Genomic DNA, 20891 nt, shown 5'->3' with positions numbered 1-20891 from the left:
ATCATTATTCATTTTCCAGCTATGTAGTCATTCTTGTTTTTATCCAATCTTTTGGCTTTATTCACCTATCACGTATTTCATACCCACTATTTCCATTTGGTTCTTATAGCTGCTTGTTTGTTATTATTGTTCTCCTATCTTAGTAAGGATCTTTCCCGTGCTTCTTTTAAGTTCTTGTTTTGTCTTGTTCCATTCTGGCTTGTCTAGCACGATTCGTCCCAGTTATCGTCTCTTTTGTTGTGACTCTACTCCTCAAATATCTGATGATTTTCACCTGGGAGCTTGTTTTGTCCTTGGCTTATAAACAGCTTTTTTAGCTGGTGATGTATATACCAAGGGGAGAGGCCAAGGACCCTAGCATGTGCTTTTAAGAAGTGGGTTGGGAGTCTCAGGAGCATTTCCCAGAGCAAAGTCCCAGGTACCAGAGTCAGATTTTGACCCACTGTGGGTCCAGTCACATGGGTCATTATTTTCTGCAAACTTGCTCACAGTGGCTTATTTCTGTATATTTGGTGATTTTTTAGTATATATCCCTGCACTTTATAACTTCAGCTATGGGCATTCTTCGAGGCCTAGATTTTTATAAAGTATGTTCCTCTAAAGGGCATTTGAGTTTGCTTCTTCCCAGCTCCTAGGAACATTACCAACCCAGGACCACTTCAAACTAAATGTTAGCTTAGGGATTTCAGGGCCTCAGAGATAGGATGAATTTCAGCCACAAATGCATGTGAATGGTTATTGCTAGTTAGGAACTTTAGAAGAAGGCTCTCCACCCTGCTACCCTACCCTGAGCTGAGATTAAAACAGAAGGGTCTCAGGGCTTCTGGCTGGCTCAGTCAGTAGAGCATGCTACTCTCTGACTTAGGGTTGTGAGTTTGAGTCCCACATTGGATGTAGAGATTATTTAAACAATAAAATCTTACACACACACACACACACACACACATGCAGAAAAGTCTCTTGTTGGTGAAGTCAGGGATATTTTTTTCATTCCCACCAATGAGGCCAATGTTAGGGGTTCCATCATTTTGTAAGACTTTTTGATCCGACTCCCACCATGCTAGTCTGAGGCTTTTTTTCCCTTCTAACTGTCTACAGTAAATTGAAATCCCGACTGTAGGCCACCAGGGATCAACAGATAGATATCTTCAGGGCAAATCAGTGCTCGTTTTCCTATTCCTCCTCCTTCCTCACCTCTGGCTACTCTGGCTCCCTTGGCTGTCAGCCCTGTCATGCTCTGAAAAAGTGTTTTTATGTGTTTGTTAAAATTTCACTCAGTGCTTAAGGTGTTTTATATTGAGAGATTTCTCTGCACGTCTAATCTTTCATAATGTCAAAAACAAAAGTCCTGTATGTATTTTGTGTAAGCTCATTATCTATGTAAATATATAATATGCAAACATTAGTATTGAATATGAAATTATAATATATATGCTACTTAGTATTTAATTCTATATGAACTGTACATTCACATAAGCTAATTATCTCTATGCAAATATATAGTATGCAAACATTAATATTGAATATGAAATTATAATATATATGCTACTTAGTACTTACTTCTATATGAACTGTACATTCACAGTCCATTTCATAAGTCAGACTCTTGCATATCACCTACAGCGCATCAGGTGTCCTGATGTAAGAACAGGAGTTCCATAAGGAGGAGGGGTTGACAGTGGTGACTTCATTTACTAAAACGGGACTCTTTCTGTGTCAGTTTCACCAGAAACCCCAAAGGCTGAGAACAAAACCATAGGCGCCAATCTGTCCACATTCTAAAGGGAGGAGGAGCCAGATCACCTATGCACCCACCCTAAGAGGTTGTGAAATGGACCCCGGGAAGCACTAGCTCAATACTGGGAAGGATTAGCTCGGCACCCACCTCAGGCTATGGAAGAGAATGTGAGAGGATTTCTTTGGAAGTAGCTGTCTGTATGCTGGACGTTTCCCCTTCTCCCCAAGCAGGGGAGGGTGGGGGGTGCTCCCTCTTTGCTTCATGCCAAATGAGGGGGCGCTTCAAGAGGACCACCTGGGGAGTTTGGTACAGCTTGCGGAGTTTCAAGGACAAAGGGACTGGTGTCTGACTTCTTCCTAAAGTCTGAAGACAAACTGTCGGTGGCTAGGTCCTTGAGAAGACAGAAGAGGAGAGAAGACTGTGCTCCAAATGGCTTGCACGCCCCAAGTTCCTGGGTTCCCGAAGGCTTGCTGTGCTTCTTGAGAGAGGGAGGCAGGTTTGGCCATTTCAAGAAGGAGTCCAGCCAAAGGGAACACCTGGAGGGAGGAGATGACATCAGTGGCAGGGAGGCTGCTGGAGACCGAGGGGCTGGGGCAGGCACCCTAAGGAACTAGAGACGGCATGGCCCACAGGGGGACGACAGGTGCGAGATCCCCAGTGATGGACGGAGACTCGAGAACCCGTGAGGAAGCGCCTGTGGGACAAGCAGCCATGGCTTCTCCTACTCCCAGGGGACACCGGCGCCAGCTTACAACTCAGCCACTCACGTGAGACTTACCCCCTCTCCTTCCCCTGCGGCCACACGAGAGCAGGCCCGGAACAGCCACGAGTGGGAAGAGGTCCTGTGTGAGAAATCAAAATGACGCTGACCGTGACCCCCGTTCTCCCTCAGATTTCCGGGCCGGGGAAGGGAAGAAGTTTTAAAATTAACTGACATTTGAAGTTTTGGTCGATCACTCGATGAGACTTGTTGATAGCCAGAACAAGAGACTATTTCTGAAATGATGATGATGACAACTCTTCGGCCTGTTTGTTACTTTGCAGAGACTGGAAAAGCTGTAAATTTCATCCAGGCTCACGGGAGACCAAACCATGACCTCAGGTTTGTCCGGGCATTCACGAGAAAGCAAAGTTACTTTCTTTTTATACAAGTCTGGCTTGTTCCAGGAACAGGTTGCCTTTGAAGAGGTGACCAGCCGATCGGGGGATGGAGAGGTTGGCCAGGTCCTCCAGCCCTCGAGGCTCATTTTCCAGCCGACGGCAGTCTCACCTTGTCAGTGAGGAGTCTTATTGGGTAAAGTCTGGGGTTTTAATGTTTTACAGGCTGGACTTTTATTTTTATTTTTTCCAAACCAAAGAAAAACCGCCAGTTGTCCTGTTTTTCTCTTGGAAGAGCTGCGTGAACTGCCGCCGATCTCATGCTGGAAAGAAAGCCTTCGGCCAGGAGGTCCGCAAGCAGCAGGGGTTGAGAGGGATACATCGCGGCTCTCTCTGCCTGCATCTACGGGTCAGCTCGCCCGTTAACAGCCACATTTGCTCCTGAGTATTATAACGTACTGAGCTGATATGCTACAGGATGTCATCAGTTAGGTTAATTTGATGAAAAGTAATACCTTTACATGGAAGAAACTATTACGTAATGCAGAGTAGTCATGAAAATCCCGTACACCACAAAGAGACCGAGTGATTCTCTTGCTGCAAAGTATCTACCAGAGTTGCCAAACTTAAAAATGGCTATTTTTCGTTTACAGAAGTGTTTCTCAATTGCTCTCCTTTTCTGTGACGACAGGAGGGTATCAGGAGTGTGCTGCCCGTGAGGTCTGCAGTCTGTTTTTTGACAGCCCGCACTCATTCCCATATCCCTCTGTGTCATGCTCTCTCTGTGTCACAGGGACTGGACTTAGGGGAACTACATCTCCCAAACTCCTTTGCCTTCCAGGTTCTGGATGTCATTTCTTTCTGCCAGGGTATTCATGTGAGATTTTTGTAGGTGGGAGGAGAAAGTGGTGTTATTTTTTTCTCTGGCAGCACCTTGCAAAGTGGGTAGGTCCCGGGAGACCCGAAGCTCCGCCCCAGCCTCTAGGTGACCTGTCAGCCGGCGCGTCAGTACTCGGCTCGGCTCTGATGAGCAAAGGGGGCGCCCTGCATTCTTCTGACCTGGGTGACGGCAGCGACCTTCTAGTGACTGCTTAGAACTGCTGAACATTAGTGGCAACTTCCCCAAACTCCGGCAGTCCTTCCCATAGTGCCGCAAGCATCCCAGTGCCCTGCACTCAGTTCCTGTTTGCTTGAACAGCCTGCAGTGGGTTTTCTCTTGGTGACTGACCCCTGATGGTCACAGCGCCTACCTAGCTGATATTGTGAAAGAAACAAACATGCCTAATGGGTCTCGTTGAGTTAAAAGTAAGTTTTTAAAGTGATGAATGAGGCCCTGGCTGCCTCTTTAAAAGAAATTCATGCTATGAAGAGAGAAATTTAAGAATCGATCTTGAGAAATATTTATCACTATGTGATTCTGTGGCCCCAAATAATGTGTTAAACCAACATTTTCAAAATATTGAAACGTATTGAATTGCATTGTTTTCAATAAAGGAAACAATAATCTTTCTTTACTGAGAGAAGTTAGGACTTTTTTTACTCTTAATAAATAAAATAAAAATATTTTCCAAATATTGTATATTTCATTTTTTAAAAGCATCCTTTTAATTCTGTTTTGTGCATAGTTTTAATGTACATACTACATTCATGCAGTAGTGCAGGTGTATGGTTTAAAAGTAAATACAAAGACTTATGGGGGAGGCACAAGATTTTTACCACTATGGATACACCATCAAAAAAGTTTAGAGGGGTTGCCTGCCTGGCTCAGTCAGTAGAGCATGCGACTCTTGATCTCACAGTCGGTGAGTTCAAGCCCCATGTTGGGTATAGGGTTTACTTACTTACATAAATAAATGAATGAATGAATGAATGAATAAATAAATAAACAATAAAGTACTATCATTAAAAAAATTAGAAATCAGTGCTTGGGACACACATCTAAAGTATCACAACTGATGGAAGCCAGCAGCTACACATACATATTCTCTCAGATATACCCTCTTTCATTAGTCCTGGCTCTTTCCCACCAACAATTTCCCCGGATTCCTGTGTGGCTGACTGGCTTGGCTACCCAGCTACAGTTGCAAAGTTAAGACTGAACGCTCTGGGTCTGTTCCCACAGTTTCACTGGCCACAGAAAACATCCTAGAATCCCTTCCTCCTTCACAGAGCTTGAAGGGACCAGAATGGTATCCTCACAATGGCTGGGGAATGGAGGTTGGGTCTGTACTTAAAAGCATGGGCACTAGGGTGCCTGTGTGGCCCAGTTGGTTAAGTGGCTGACTCTTGATTTCACCTCAGGTCCCCATCTTGGGGTCATGAGTTCAAGCCCCATGTTGGGCTCCATGCTTAGCATGGAGCCGACTTTAAAGAAAGTATGGGCACTGTCCCACCCCAACACATGCACACACACAAGCTGACTATGCTTACACCATTTGTGTTTCTGCTCAAATGTCACCAAGTCAGTCAAGACATCCCTGAACACATTATAAAGCAGCAGGTCCCAATCCTCTGCCCCAGTTTTACTTTTCTCCATAGCACTCATCACCATTTGGTAAGTTTTGCTTTACCGGATTATTGTCTGTCTTCCCCTTTCTAGAACGGAAACTTCACTGAGTATCAAAGCTTTACCTACTCCGCTTGCTTTTGCTTCCTCAGCATTTGGAAGAGTGACTGACTCATGGCAGATGCTCACTAAAAATTCAAAGAATGATAAAATACTCGCTTTTCCCAGCCACCCTTGACCAGAACAGGGGGACATGACCCAGGCCATGCTCATCAGAAGTACTCACCCCAGAATGGGACTCTTAGGAAAATACTTCATCCATTCCGGCACAAGTGAGAGCAGAGAAACCAGCCAAAACCAGTGTCCCGGAGCAGCGGCTTTGGTGCTGGCGCCCAGTCCCTGTCCATGGTCATTGTGTCTGCATTGTGAAGCTGTGGCAATTATGCCTGGTGGTGTTTTCACTGGATCAGATCTGGGGCAGGATAGTGGGTGAGGTTTCTGAGCCTGGTCTCTGGCCTTACTAGGAAATTCTGAAAATTATCCAGCATCTTTTTTTGTTTGTTTGTTTATTTATTTCTGAGACGGAGAGAGACAGAGCATGAGAGGGGGAGCGGCAGAGAGAGAGAGAGGGAAACACAAAATCAGAAGCAGGTTCCGGGCTCTGAGCTCTCAGCACAGAGCCCGACGCAGGGCTCAAACTCGCAAACCGTGAGATCATGACCTGAGCCGAAGTCGGTCACTCAACCGACTGAGCCACCCAGGCGCCCCACCCAGCATCTTTTTAATAAAAATCCTTTTTCTGCTGTAACTTTAAAAATGATTTAATATGCTTTGGAGTCAGATTGCCTGAGGCCAAATACCGGTTTTCCACAGACCAGTTAATAATGTTGACTAACCCATGGAGCTATTCTGAAATTATTCCCACATTTCTAAGTGGGAAAAATCAGTACTACCTCATAGGATTGTGGCGAAGGTCAAATGGGACATTGCCCGCGAAGTCCTCTGGGACGCAGTTCATACATTCGCAACCCTAAGCTATGTAAGGCCAACGGAAGTGTTCTGTTTGGTAATTTATTGTTTTTAACTTGATTGCTAACGTTGAAGAGTCAGGGCACTGCATAAAAATGCTGGATTTACAACTATTGAAAAATCAGAAGCTCTGGCAACACTGGGTCCACGTGCCGACTTCACACCAATGAGACCGAGCTGAAAGCGTCCAGCTCCTTTGCGGGAAGTAGCCGCCCACCTGGCCTGATTTATTCTTGTGTTACCTGCCTGGTCTCTGCTGTAGGGTTTCGGGGTTGTAGCCCTGTTAACTAGGAATAGAAAGATTTTCTAAAGCTGTAAAACTGAGAAATTTGGCTAAATCGTCTCTACAAACTTTTCCAGACTGATTCGGTGTTTTGTTGCTGCACAGTAATCCCAAAACTTAGTGGAATTATTCCCACACAACAGCCATCTTATCATCTTCAATGATTCTTTGGGTTGACTGGGTTTAGCAGGGCAAATCTCTGCTTCAGCTGACACTGGCAGAAACTGTGGACATCTGGACATTCGAGATGGTTTATTCACATAGTCGGCAATTGGTGCCGTCAGACGAGAGCTCACCTGGGTCTATCCCAGTACCCCTCCTTGTGCCATGGGGTTTTCATAGCACGGTAGCTAGACAAGAAGCAGGAAGTGAAAGTTGCCGGTTTTAAGACCTGGTGTTCTACAGAAGTTCCAGAATGTCACTTCTGCTACATTCTATTGGTCCAAGGTAGTCACAAAGCCAGCTCAGATTCAAGAGAGGGAAGGGTACATGGGACAGGAAATAAGCTTCACCTCTTGATGTAGGGAGCAACATACGTATAAAAAGAGAAGACTGCTGGAGGGCCATCTTTGGAGACTAATGGCTACATATACATATACATAAACATTTCATGAGTATTCACCCTTTCCTAGTGTAAGAATGGCCTAGAGAAGAAGAGTCCCCTGGCCATGCAGTAAAAAGGAATTCACAATTAGTTATTGCCCGTATCACAACATATCATGTTATTGAAGACCTACTTCCAAAACATTCTCCCAATTCCTCAGAGCTGGTTTAAATTTGCTACATTTTAGAAAGCTGGTTAAACAAATTTATATTGGTAAATAACAAAAATTCAGCCGAGTAAATTTGAAAGATCTAATCAACTTAGGAATCAGGCAGCATCCCCTCTAGCAAGTATAGGGGAGTTCCAAAGGGCTACAGAAAAGGAAAGGTTTTTAAAGGTAGAGAGTTGAAAAAAGGAAATTATTAGCTAAGAATCCATTGTTTTAGGCAAGGTTGCCCTCCTAAGGGGAACGGATGGGGTCTATCAGTAAATGTCTCAATGCTGACCAGGAAATTTCTGCATTGACTGGCTATAGGTTCCATTTGGGGGGGGGGGGGCTAGGTGTTAGTTCTTGGTTTAGTGACTTGCAGGCTTAACTAAACGACACCATTTTTGGCCTGTGGTTTTTCTCTTTAACAATGTTCAGAGAAGAATAACTGATAGCATTCTCCCCAGCCCCTACTGAAGATGAGATGTGCCTTTTATATTTATTTATTTATTTATTTATTTAAATGAAATTTATTGTCAAATTGGTTTCCATACAACACCCAGTGCTCATCCCAAAAAATGCCCTCTTCAATACCCATCACCCACCCTCCCCTTTCTCCCATCCCCATCAGATGTGCCTTTTAAAATCAGATACTTGTGAATTATAGGTTGATAAATATTTTATGAATGCCACAGGGAGAAATTAATTCACTCATATGAAGTCATTCTAGTCTGGTTTCCTCTAAGGTCGATTCTGGAGGTGTCAGGATTCCAGCCAGAGTATGAACCTTAAAGTTACCTTAAAGTTGGCCACTGTTCTCCAGACAGGGACCTAGGAGGAGGGACCTATTAAGAGTGGGAAGTTGGAGTCTGCGCGGTTGCATACTGATTCACGGGAAAGATAATGAAACGGAGACACAGGTAATCCACACGTAAAAGGAAAGATTAACATGTCATCTAGAGAATCTAGAGGAATGCAGAGGTGAAATAAATCATTTTCGCTTTACCATACTGACCACAAAGGCCGAAAGCAGTGTCTGACCTAGACTTCTCAAGGAAACTGGAAGCCCGAAAGGTAAATATTAATACAAATGGCTAAACTTCAGGCGGAGAAAATAAGACAAAGGGAGGCGAGGAAGACAGAGAAGTTGAGATACCTGGCGCAGAAAGAGTGTGAGGAAACGACTAGTGAGAGATGACGGTTACGATACAGGCAAGTCTCCGGGGCAATGGAGAGCCACTGCGACATTTTAAGGAATTAAAATCTTAATTTTAAGGAATTAAGAGGAATTTAAGAGGAATTAAGGTCGCTGATAACTCAAGAAACCCAAGTTATACAATTAGAAACAGAATCAGAAAAAGAACTACTAATTATTTCTAATTAACTAATTCCTAGCGAATTAAATAATAAATTCCCGCTGTCCTACGTTTATCTCTGACGGGGCAATTCAGAAGGTAAGCTACACATTCACAACTCGCCAATGCCTCTGCGGAAACGGCCTCACCCCTACAACCGGAAACAGAAAGTGACCGCTGCGGACGCCACCTAACGGCGTGTTGGAGCCAAGCTAAGTGGGAAAGCCGCACCACCGGAAGGGGCCGGCTGTTTCCGGTAAAAATCCGACCCAGCCGCAACTCAGAGGGCGAGTCTCCGAGATTCGGCCAATGTGCCCCGAGCGCTCGGCTCCGCGACATTGTATGCCCGCTTTTGCGCAGGCGCGGGGTTACCGGGCAGGCAAACGCGTACGCAAAACCGTGCGCGCGCCCGTCCTCCGTCCGGCGCATCGGTGCTGATTCGAGGGTAAAGCCTTTGGAGCTGGAACGCGGACTCTTGTTCTCTGAACTACAACTCCCAGCATGCCTCACAACTCATAGTGGTACTAGGTGTGGTTTCTCAGGATAGGTTAAAAGGAGACCTAAGTGACGATGACGTACCAAAGAGGAAAAAAAATTGAATACGTTGCTGCAGCGCCTCGCTCACAGAAGCCCCAGTGGCCTAATGGATAAGGCATTGGCCTCCTAAGCCAGGGATTGTGGGTTCGAGTCCCATCTGGGGTGGTGAGACTTTTGTCTTGAAAAGGATTTTTCTATTCTTAAAGAACTATACCGAAATATGCTAACTTAATTTTACCTTTTAAAAATGGGAAGTATACGTGTCGTTTTCCTAAGTGTTGGGCTACTGCTTGAGAGAATAAGCATATTCCATTTCCTTCTTCTGAGCCACCACAGTGCCGTAAGATTTCTGGAAAGTCAGTGCTCTGAATTCTGATATCCCCTCTGGGTATCTTTCGTGTTGTATTTCAAATCAACATCCATTCCCACCAGGCCCACTTATTCTCGAGACTCCGCGGTCAGTTAATGACGTCTTAAATGACGCAGTCACCAAAGACCCTCCTTTCCCCTAGCCCGGCCTTTCTCGGTGTTTCTTAAGGACCTGCGAGTCAGTTACACTCGGCTTTCGTTTGCTTCTGTCTTAACTCCTAAGGGCGCCTCTCGGCGTTTGATTAGTAATGCTGTGCGGAGAAGGGAAGTGAGACATTCCACTACTCGGCGATCGAAGGGGGGACCCGGCAGTGTGGGTCCGACCGTACCATTAAGCAGCTGGGCGGGGGTGAGGGAGTTAGAGGGGCGTAGGGCGCCATTGGGCACCACGCTCCGAGGACATGAAAATGGCGGCCTTAGGGTCGCCGGCACGCACTTTACGAGGCCTTCTACGGGAGTTGCGCTACATGAACGCGGCCACTGGCCGACCCTATCGCGACACTGCAGCCTATAGGTACCTCGTGAAGGCTTTCCGTGCGCATCGGGTACGGAAGCCCGTGTCCGGGTGCTCCAGCGGCCGTTCCCTGAGGAAGGAAGAGGGAAGGGGGGGGGAGATCTAGCTGGGGGGTAGGGAGCGTCTGGCCTCAGCCCCTGCGTTTCTGAAACCGGCCCTCCCACCCAGCCCTGGTTCTGGCCAAGCTTACCCAGGCCCTAGTCCTTGGTCTATGGCCTAAGCCCGGGGACTAACCAAGGAGCGGGGATTTCATTGGCTGGTCTTTTGCAGGTGCGGAGGACAAAGTCAGAGCCATGGGAAGTGGAGGGGATGGGGCGGGGGTTGGTAAAGGAGAGATGCACTTGATGGAGAGTGTAGGGTCACTAGCTGCAGCATCTATCAACCACTCTCCTCATCCTTCCCATGGTAGTTATTCTAAAAACCATTTTTTGAGGCGGAAAATAACTAATAAGATGAGGAATATTAAGAATTTGGCGGGAACCGTGTTTCACTTATGTTGTATTTCATTCCCCATTTAAAGGAAATGGTGCCTGTGGAGCTGAACTAGAGATCTGTAATGACATTGCGCTATCATAACATTAATGTGATATCTGACCAGATATATTTTTTCCTTCTGTAGCAGATAAATATGAACATATGGAAAGCCATCCTTGGGAAATTCCTTTGTGAACTCCACACTCCATATTCCCGTTAGGCAAGATCGGGTGGAAGATGTTTTATTTTTCAAATGGGGCAACTGAGGCTCAGGGACCCCGTGCAAGGACTTGTATAGAACTAGAAGCTAGGTTCCCAAATAATCGGTCTTCCATTTAATAGCTGTCTTTAGAGTTACGGATTGGGCTTTGAAGGAAGTTGCAAGCTATCTCCAAAATGGTACGTTGGAGAGTCATCTTGGGCTTTAGGGTAGGAAACTGTCTTTTGAGCAATGTGGGAAAAAGGAGAACCAGGATCCTGTTGAATCTTTAAGCTATGGAAGTTAGAATGCATTATGTTAGAACTAAAATTCAAACATTTTTATCTTTTTATCAAGATATATATATATATATATATATATAAATATCAAGATAGATATATCAAGATATATATATATATAATTTTATCAAGTAAGCTCTATACCCAACGTGGGGCTAAAATTCAAAAACTTTAAAGGCCACAGTGTTAGGACTTCTAGGAACTTGGCTAAAATGATGAATCAGATGCACACGGGTCCTGTCTTTTAAGAAGTTTACGAAGAACCCTACAACAAAGCACTTGGAATAAGAAAGTGCTAAGAGCATAAACAGGAGGTCCTTGTATAAAGAAGGATTTCAGGAGGAAATTAAGCAGGATTTCAGGAGGAAACTAAGCAGGGACCTGATGTGTGAATTGGAGTTTGCAAGCAAATGGGGGTTGGGGAAGATGAGGTCCAGGTCGAGAAGCTGCACCACTGAAAAGCCCAGAGGTGAGAACAGACATTTGACACTGGTTGAAGCTTAAGGTGTGGTAGGTGAAGTAGAAGTTGTGGTAGGCAGGAACTTATTAAACTTCATTGTAAATGTAATGGAAGGTCATTCTAAGATTTTTAAGATGACATGATTATAGCTGTACCACCTTATGGGGGCATTATTGCTCTTAAGAGAGGCTCTCAAATTTTGTGTAAATTCATGTTACAAGTTTCAGAAACACAGCAAGGATATGAGGAATGGTTTGTTTCCTGCTGGCTCAGAGCTAGCTCAATAACCATCTGTGCCCATTTTCTCCAACCTTTCCCTTAACTGAGGGGGTTCAGTTAGGGAGGAACCTCTGCCTTCCCCTTAGAGAAAAAAAGAATTTTTTTTTTCATTTGATTTCATTTGGTCTCTTGTGATTCATATACTGTTTATATATTGCTGACCCTTCTGTCCTGACTCATGATTCAGGCTTAGCTGAATCATGGCCTACACTAACAGAATTCTTGTTTTCAAATCTTTATCAGTTTTGGTGTTTATTATAGAAATGGATGTTAACCTTTTTTAAAAGTTTGACATTGGTGTTGGTCATTCACAAATTTTTACTTATAAAAAGTTAACTGATTAAAGCAGATAGTTCTTTTTTTGAGCAGCTTATGAGTGTTATTTTCACATATGTGATCTGCAGATCTTTTTTTGTATGTGTGATGTGCAGATCTTAAACCACACTTTCTAGTTTTCAGATTCCAACTCTACATATTCAAGTAAAGAAAGGTCAAAGGGGTTTACATAGGCAGTGGTACACAGAGGTTAATCTACATTTAGAGAAACATAGGGCTCCTTAAGTATTTTAAGCTATGTACACATCTCTGTCTCACCTTTTCTTCCTTTTCTCACAACTTCAAAACGCAAAGTTAGTCAAATAAAGGACAGTGTACTAAATCTGGGAATTAATTGTGATGAAGAAAAAACAAGTTTGGAATTATTGGTGACTTGTGAATGGATATCATTTCTAGCTATTTAACAGTTATCAGAATATGGGTTTTTCAGATGGATAATTATAATGAATAGATGCATATTAATTTTATATATAAAGGCTTCATTTTGTTACGTTGAGGACAAAGCTATTATTTTTCAGACAAAATGGTTTTACTTTTCATTGTAATGATAATCATATACCACCTTGACCAAAGTCAGAAATATAAAAATCAGACTCATTTGTTTGAAGGGGAGAAAGTTCTATACACCTTAGGCGACATTAATGATTATAGTTTCCTATCTCTGCCAGTAACCAACTATTGAGCCCCTCTGGGCTTTAGTTTCCTCATTTGTAAAACAAGAGTGTTGAAATGACTTTTTCAGTTATTAAAATATGAGGACACTCAATGAAACTCCTCTGTGAAACTCCTTGTAAACTTCCTCTTCAATTAATTAGAGGTCAGGTTCCCTAATCAACAGAGTGTCTCTACATATGTAATTAGTATATACATATGCATGTTTATATTTCCTCTGTGCAGTTTACTTCCATTCTAGAGAATGCTTATTAGATCTCTCTGGCTCTGTATCTGTAGCTGGGCTGTTAATAAAGTATGTGACCTTGCTGCTTCTCCAGGTTACCAGTGAGAAGTTGTGCAGAGCCCAACATGAGCTTCATTTCCAAGCTGCCACCTATCTCTGCCTCCTACGCAGCATTCGAGAACATGTGACCCTTCATCAGGAATTTCATGGCAAGGGTGAGCGCTCAGTGGAGGAGTCTGCTGGCTTGGTGGGTCTCAAGTTGCCCCAGCAACCTGGAGGGAAGGGCTGGGAGCCATGAGAATGGAGAGATTCCTTGGATGCTGCCTTCATACAAGAACTTAATCATTTCTATGTATTTATCATTAAATTTGTTTCTAAGTGTAGGGTTTTTCTCTGTAATTTTGTCAACTGAGTGTTTCTTAGGTTTTATTCTTAGTGAATTTACTGAACTTCTTACATTAGGCTGATTGATGCTCTTCATTTTTTTAAAACTTTATTATTTTTATTTTTAAAGTATACAAACCTATTGTGTTAAGTAATTCAAATGGTATAGAATATAAAATAAAAGCTTCCTTTTCTTTTCCCTTGTCCCTCCCCTCTCCCATCCCTGTTAACTGGTGAGAAATGTTGCTAACAGTTTGATGTGTGTCTTTCCAGCTGTTTCCTGTCCTTATACAAGCATACAGTTATATTTATGCATGCCCGCACACGCGCACACACACTCACACTTTAGTACAAAACACAAAAATATGATGTGTTTTAAGTTCCTGACAGGAAACAGGTGGCATACTCAATTAAATAGGGTTGCTGAGGAGAGTTAATGAAGGGGTAGATAAAGATGCGCTGCTCCTAGAGGCTAGCAACATAGGCTGAGTTGACCCTTAGGTGTAGGAATATGACCACCACTCAACTGCAGGCTGCAGAGAGGAAGTCCAGGGAGAGGGAGATGGAATGAGCATAGTGACTTACGCCTTCGAATCTGTCAAATTGTTACTCATCTTGAATTCTCTATCAGGGTAAAGGGCTCCCAACCACACACTTGGCTGACCGAGTAAACTACTTGGGCTTCATTCAGTATTCCTGACTCTTCTTAGTCTCCATATCTAGTCAATCAGCAGTTTTTGCTTCTGCAATGGCTCTGACATCCCCCCACCCCCACCCCCGGCCGCCCCCATCTCTTCATTGCCTCTCTTCTTGTTCAAGCACTAACAGTCTTTTGCCTGAACTACTAAACTAGTCTCCTAAATGGTCTTTTTGCTTCCAACATTCTTGAATAGAAATTACTCTCTCTGTGAACTACCAGTGGTTATCTGTGACCACTTTGTGGCCTAGGTTGGTTTCTTGTAGGCACATCTTACAGCTTCTTTTTCCCTGGACTCAAGCTCCTGAAGAGTAAGGGCCAGTCTCATGCATCTTTGTAGGCTCCAAAGCACCATCCATGGTGACTTACACGTAGCATTATTCCATATTCTGAATACATAGCTCAGGACTACTCGCTAGGAGTACAATCTGAACAGAACTATTCATAAAGCATTCCAAACACCATCTCTTCTAAGAGATCAACATAAAAACAATAGTATTAAGAGGTCAAACAAGCATTTATTCAATTAACAGATCAAAAAACTGGAAAAATTTAACACACTTTGTTTCCCATTTTATTTCATGAGCATGAGTGTATTATTTTAATGTTCATTTTTGAGATAGAAAGTATGAGTGGGGGAGGGGCAGAGAGAGAGAGAGGGAGGGAGAGAATCTGCAGCAGGCTCCATGCTGTTAGCCCAGTGTCCGATGCGGGGCTTAAACCCACAAACCGCAAGATCATGACCAGAGCTGAAGTCAGAGTCTCAACTACTGAGCCGCCCAGGTGCACCAGGTATGAGTACATTATCTGAAGATGTCTTACTTTTATAAAATAAAGAAAGCAAAAGGACTAGGGTATGTTGATGTTTTGATTTCCTTTGTTACGGTATCATATATACAATAAAGTTTGGGGTGCCTGGGTGGCTCAGTTGAGCATCCGACTTTGGCTCAGGTCATGATCTCACAGCTATTGAGTTCGAGCCCCACGTCAGGCTCTCTGCTGACAGCTCAGAGCCTGGAGTCTGCTTTGGATTCTGTGTCTCCCTCTTTCTCTGCCCCTCTCCTGCTTGTGTTCTCTCTAAATAAATAAACATTAAAGTTATAAAAAAAATAAAGTTTGAGGCAGAATTGCCTAACCAGGGTAAGATATTTATTATGGGTTTGAAGTGATAGAGACCTAGGTTTTAACCCACTTTTGTAATTCACCAGCTGTGTTATCTTGGGCAGATTAGTTGACCTGAGTTTGTTCCCTCTTTTGTAAAATGGGAATGCCAACAAGGTGGTTGTATGTAATAAATACATAAAATACTTGCACAGTAAATAAGGAGTACTTGACAAAAAGAAAATCTTACTATTTTAATCATTTTACTATACTTTCCTTCTTTTGTCATGAACCCTTCTCTAAACCCCATTGCCACCTATCTTCTGGATTATAGACAGGGTTTTTTTTTACTTTGATTCGCTCAGGCAAATCTTTTTTAAATAGATTTTTAAGATTTTATTTTTAAGTATTCTCCATGTCCAACATGGGACTCAAACTCACAACCCTGAGATCAAGAGCCGCACGTTCTTCTGACTGAGCCAGCCAGGTGCCCCTGCTCAGGCCATTTCTATCCATGTATGTTCAAACCTGTACCTTTTACTAATGGTCTTACCAAAAAGAATTAGTTGAACTCAGTTTTAGAAATAGAAGGAAATGATTTTGGACCACAAGCTATTCAACTTTCTATCTTGGGAGTTCCAAGAACTGAGGTTTTTGCACTGTGTTAATTTGCTGCTCTAGTGTTTGATGTGCTACATGCTTTGTCACATTCCTTTACTTTGCTGTCTCTTTTACCCTCACTCCTTTATTTTCAACTGCTTCCTCTCACTGAATTATATAGTAGCATTTAAATATGCTCCAGGCTCTTTCATCTAAAAACATACTCAACCTCTTACACAAATGCCTTTTCAGTTACTACCTCTTCATTTAAAATATGAAATAAGCTGTATTGAAGTATAATATAATAAATATACCCATTTTAAGTGTGCAGGCCAATGAATAATGACAAGTGAATACATCTGTGTAAGAACCACCCCATGAAATTTAAAGAACCTTTCTGTAACCCCCAAAAGCTGCCCTGTGCCCCTCTGAAGTCAATCCAGTTCCCTTTCCCCACACCTCCCAGGCAACCACTGACTTGCTTGCTGTCAGCAGAAATTAGTTTGGCCTGCTCAGGGATTTAATCCAAATGCAGTCATACAGTATACTCTTTTGAGTAGCATACTGATTTTGAGGTTAATAATCCATGTTGCATGTGTCCATTTCCTGCATTTTTCACTGCCCAATTATCCTCAATCCACTGTAGTCTGGTTTCTGCCCCTCTACCAGAACTGCCTTGCAAGCTTACAAATGACCTTCAGGTCACTAAACTCAGTGGATCATTCCTTATCTTGTTTGATCTCTAGGGAGCATATTTTTTCTTAAGTAAACTCTCAACATGGGTCATGAATTCATGACCCTGAGACGAAGATTCCCATGTTCTACTGAGCCAGCCATGTGCCCCTCTAGGAAGCATTTGACGCTGTTCACCATTATTTTCTCATGGCTTCGAGGACCTCACATTCTTGTTTTCTTCTCTTGCTCTAGCCATTTGTCTTCAGTTTCGTCTTCTGCATATCCCTTATATGTGTTGATGTTCCTCAGGTTCAAATCTAGGTTGTTACCTCAAACTTGGTATGTTTTCCCTGGCTTCAATTATCATCAACAGGCTAACTCCAGACAAGCCCTGCTGTAAACCTGTATGTCCAGCTGCTTCACAGACAACACTACTTAGATGATTCAAAGGCATCTTAAATTCAATGCATTCAAAATAGAACTTCATCATCTTCCCCTATAAATCTCTCTGCCACTGCCACTTGTGCCAGTTGCTCAAGCCAGAAAATGGGAGTCATTCTTGATTGCTTCTGCTCCTTCATACCCTCAGTTAAATCACCACTGAGTTAATTAGATTCTACCTCCTAAGAATCTCTTGAATCTCTAATACTCTAGGTCCAGACTTTGTACCTCTTGCATCTCTTTCCGGAACCACTTTTGTCCTTTATAAACGTAGCACATAAAGACACATATTTGGCTTCAGGGCATTTGCCAGTTTTGTAGTAACAGCTTCAGTATTAAAACTGAGCTGTAGTTTTGGTGGGTTTGTAGGGTTAGGGATGCAAAAGGCAAAGTCTAGGGCCCTTCAAGGTAGGTACTCTAAAAATCCACATCCACTTGCATCTAGAATCCTCAAGTTCACCCTAAAGGATGAACTGTAAGCAAAAAGTCCTTGCCAGGTTTTCAGCCCAGATTTTTGTCATTTTGGTGGTCAAGAGGAATTGAGACCTTGAACTTGTATTATGGTGGTCCTTGACTGGTAAGGTCTTCAGTGACCGACAGAGAAAAATAAAAATCTTCTCTGGAGGAAGATATTAGATCTTAGGCAAGGGGCCCCTGGGTGGCTCAGTCGGTTAAGTGTCCGACTTCGGCTCGGGTCATGATCTCACGGTCTGTGAGTTCGAGCCCTGCGTCAGGCTCTGTGCTGACAGCTCAGAGCCTGGAGCCTGCTTAGGATTCTGTGTCTCCCTGTCTCTCTGACCCTCCCCTGTTCATGCTCTGTCTCAAGAAAATAAACGTTAAAATTTTTTTTTTTTTTTAGATCTTAGGCTTATACTATTCCCATACATATTTTTTCAGATACGTGTTCAGCACATAAAGATAACCAGACACACAAGAAAACAAGACTCCAAAAGTGAAAAACAGCAGAAATAATAGACAACAGAAACAAAACTACAAAAAACTTCAGATAATTAGATTTAGTAAACTCAGATTACAAAACAATTATGTTCACTAAGTTCAAAGAATAGCCAGGCTTGAAAATTTTATCAAAGAACCAGAAACTATTTAAAAAAAAAAAAAGACACAGAAGACTTGAGAAAGAACTCAATAAAAACTATAGAACTGAAAAAAATAATTCAATTTATGGATTTAGCAGCAGGCTAGATTCAGCTGAAAGGAGACTAGTGAACTATAAAATTTGTCAGAAAACAAAAGTACCAGAAGGCAGCTTGTCAAGACAAGGTAGAAAATGCAGAGTAAAGAAATCTAGACGATACAGTGAAAATTGTCTAATAAACACTTATTTGGAGGTCTAGAAATTGATGAGTGAGAAACAGTATTTAAGAACAGCTAAACACTTCTTGGAATTGACAAAAGACAAGTTTACAGATTCTAAAAGCTCAATGAATCCTAAAAGCAGAAAAAAAAAATATATATATATATATCCACACCCAGAGACATTATAGTAAAATTGCAGAAAACCAAGAGCAAAAAGAACAAAATTTTAAAGCAGCCAACTATCTGCAAAGGAGTAAGAGGCTGAAAACTGACTTCACAGGAGCAAAGTTAAGCAGGAAGATGGTGTGCACATGTTGAAGAAACTTCAAACCTAGAATTCTATACCCAATAAAAATACCCATCTAGAATTAAGAAAAGCAAAAGAGCAAGCTTTTAAGGTAAAAAATGGGACAGTTCCCCACTAGCAGACCAACACAAAAGCAAACTCTGAAGAGGTTAGGCAAACTCCAGTAAAATGCTAGATAGTAAATATTTCAGTCTTGCTGGCCATACAGTATGTTCTCTGTCACAACTACTCAAACAATGCTGTCGTAGTGCAACAGCAACCATAGACAATAGTAAATGAATGAGCCTGGCAGCATTCCAATGAACTATTCAGAAAAATGGGCAGTGGGCTGGATTTGGCCTGTGGGCTGTAGATTGCTGACTCCTGTCCTAAAGTTTAAACTTCAGACAAAAGGGAAATGATTCCAGATGGAAAGGCAGAGATTCCAGAAGGAATGAAGAAAAAAGAAAGTGCTAAATAGATGAGCATTACGTGAAGTTTAGCTTCAAAAAACACAGAACTAAAACACATATAACGGGCATAAGACTTCAGGAGAGGTTAAAAGGAGTCTTCTTTGTGTTATCTGGAGGAAGTGAAAAGGTATTAAGAATGCCTATTTTAACTTTTAGGGTAACTACTAAAAGAATAAAAATAAAATGAAACTTCCAAATTACTAGAATGGATCATTAGAAAGCAGGCAAGAAAGGAGAGAAAATTAAATAGATGAGACAAATAGGCAAAATAGAAGAGCTTTAAGACCAAACGAGTAATTACACAAATATAAATGAATAATTGCTTCAATGAAAAGAAATAAATATGATTATTAAATTAAAAAAAGCCAACTATATGATGTTTATGATACATTTAAAATGTAAACAACCACTGAATGCTGGGACACTGGATAGTTCCTCCAGTTGTGTCTCAGGTCCTCATCTTGTAATATAAAGAAGTTGAACTGTAAAAAAATAAATAAATAAAAATAAATAAATAAATAAATAAAATGTAAGCAACCAGAAAAGTAGAAGGTAAAAACTAAATTCTCATTAACACGTAGATATTTCAACATGTTAGTTTACTTCCCTCCTGTTTTTCAGATTATAGATAGATAGATAGATAGATATGCCTCCCACTAAGACATGATAATTTGTACACTTTTATTGCGAATTGTGTTCAGTGATATTCTTAGTATTTGGAGTTGCTGGAATTTTGAATTCTTTGCATAATTGGAGGGAAACTATTTTGTCAGTTACAAAAAACAGCATAATTTAAAATTTTTTATTGGCCCAATATAGATTCAAAGTGATATTGGGCCTAAGGCTACTATGTTATGTTTTTTACTAATCTTGCGAATAAATTATAAGTTCCAGGCTGATGCATATAAATTTTTAATGAAAAAATTTTAGTTATTTCTTTCCCAAGTATCTAGGAAGTACCTAGGTCTCGTTTTAAAGAATTAGTATTTTACAAAAAAAGTTAAAATGCCAGGCTAAGTATTTTCTGCTAGCTCATTTAACCCTCACAACAATGCTGTATGTATCTATATCCACAAACATGAGATTACAAAATAAACTGCTGAAGTTAGCAATTAGTCGACTAAGATTTTGAATCCAAGGTGATGGCAAGCTATGAACGCACAGGCTTTCTTTCCCGTTGGCAATGCTGCTGATACACTGAAAAGGCCTAATTCTTCAAATTTACCTCTTAAGCAGGAAAAAAAAGAAATTCTCTTAAAAAAAAAAAAAAAGATCACCTCCTTTCCTTTCTGAAGATACTGCTCAATTTTTATAGTTCCAAATTTAGACTAACAGCTTCCTGTTATAAATGATGATAATCTGAATGGGTTAGATCATCTGTTTCCTAGTGTATTAAGTTCAGGTGTTATTTCATGAAGGGAAACTACCCAGACGTCAGTTCTCCAGGGCTCCTTTTATAGAAGGTCAAGGCAGCAGTGGGGAAAAGGTTGAGTGTACGAGATTCTGGGCGGGCCCCTGAAAGCGAGTTAATCGGTCAGTGAATAGTCGTTAGAAACACGCCTGCATTAACTATTAAGATTGCTAACCTCAGTAGAACCGATCCGCATGGTCTCCACTTACTTTCCACTCGGGGTAACCCTCTGGCACATTTGCTAATTTGAGTCCGGTTCGCCAGCACAGCGTGCCGCGCGGCCCTAGCCCACTGGCAGAAGGGTGCGTGCAGTTTGGCGCCTCGGGCGGATCTAGCTCGAGGGTCGTTTGATAAGCACTCTCGCGAGATCTGGGGGAAAG

The 20891-nt window shown here is 42.1% G+C and overlaps 2 protein-coding genes, 2 long non-coding RNA genes and 1 other non-coding gene across 5 annotated transcripts in view; 3 read left to right on the top strand and 2 right to left on the bottom strand.

Moving 5' to 3' along the window:
- Positions 1–2262, top strand: part of UBN2 (ubinuclein 2) — an 88303-nt gene extending 86041 nt beyond the window's left edge. Inside the window, exon 15 of the mRNA XM_058724120.1 lies at positions 1721–2262. Coding sequence (XP_058580103.1) covers positions 1721–1759 — 39 coding nt within the window. The 3' untranslated portion in view covers positions 1760–2262. The remainder of the gene's footprint in view (positions 1–1720) is intronic.
- Positions 1499–4707, bottom strand: LOC131508917 (uncharacterized). Its single transcript, XR_009260214.1, has 2 exons — positions 2517–4707; positions 1499–2274 (listed from the first exon to the last, which is right to left on the bottom strand). It is a non-coding gene; the product is annotated as an uncharacterized LOC131508917 (long non-coding RNA).
- A 4683-nt stretch (positions 4708–9390) lies between these two features.
- TRNAR-CCU (transfer RNA arginine (anticodon CCU)) lies at positions 9391–9463 on the top strand. The gene has a single exon. It is a non-coding gene; the product is annotated as a tRNA-Arg (tRNA).
- A 502-nt stretch (positions 9464–9965) lies between these two features.
- Positions 9966–13509, top strand: FMC1 (formation of mitochondrial complex V assembly factor 1 homolog). Its single transcript, XM_058724128.1, has 2 exons — positions 9966–10212; positions 13221–13509. The coding sequence occupies exons 1-2, from the start codon at positions 10069–10071 to the stop codon at positions 13422–13424; spliced, it is 348 nt and encodes a 115-aa protein (XP_058580111.1). The 5' UTR covers positions 9966–10068; the 3' UTR covers positions 13425–13509.
- Positions 13510–14857: 1348 nt separating this feature from the next.
- On the bottom strand, positions 14858–20889 carry LOC131508916 (uncharacterized). The gene is made up of 2 exons (XR_009260213.1): positions 20721–20889; positions 14858–19582 (listed from the first exon to the last, which is right to left on the bottom strand). It is a non-coding gene; the product is annotated as an uncharacterized LOC131508916 (long non-coding RNA).
- Between the last annotated feature and the right edge of the window lie 2 nt (positions 20890–20891).

This window comes from Neofelis nebulosa, chromosome 4, assembly GCF_028018385.1.
Source record: "Neofelis nebulosa isolate mNeoNeb1 chromosome 4, mNeoNeb1.pri, whole genome shotgun sequence".
Taxonomy (NCBI): domain Eukaryota; kingdom Metazoa; phylum Chordata; class Mammalia; order Carnivora; family Felidae; genus Neofelis; species Neofelis nebulosa.
This window is presented reverse-complemented; position numbering and strand designations above follow the sequence as displayed.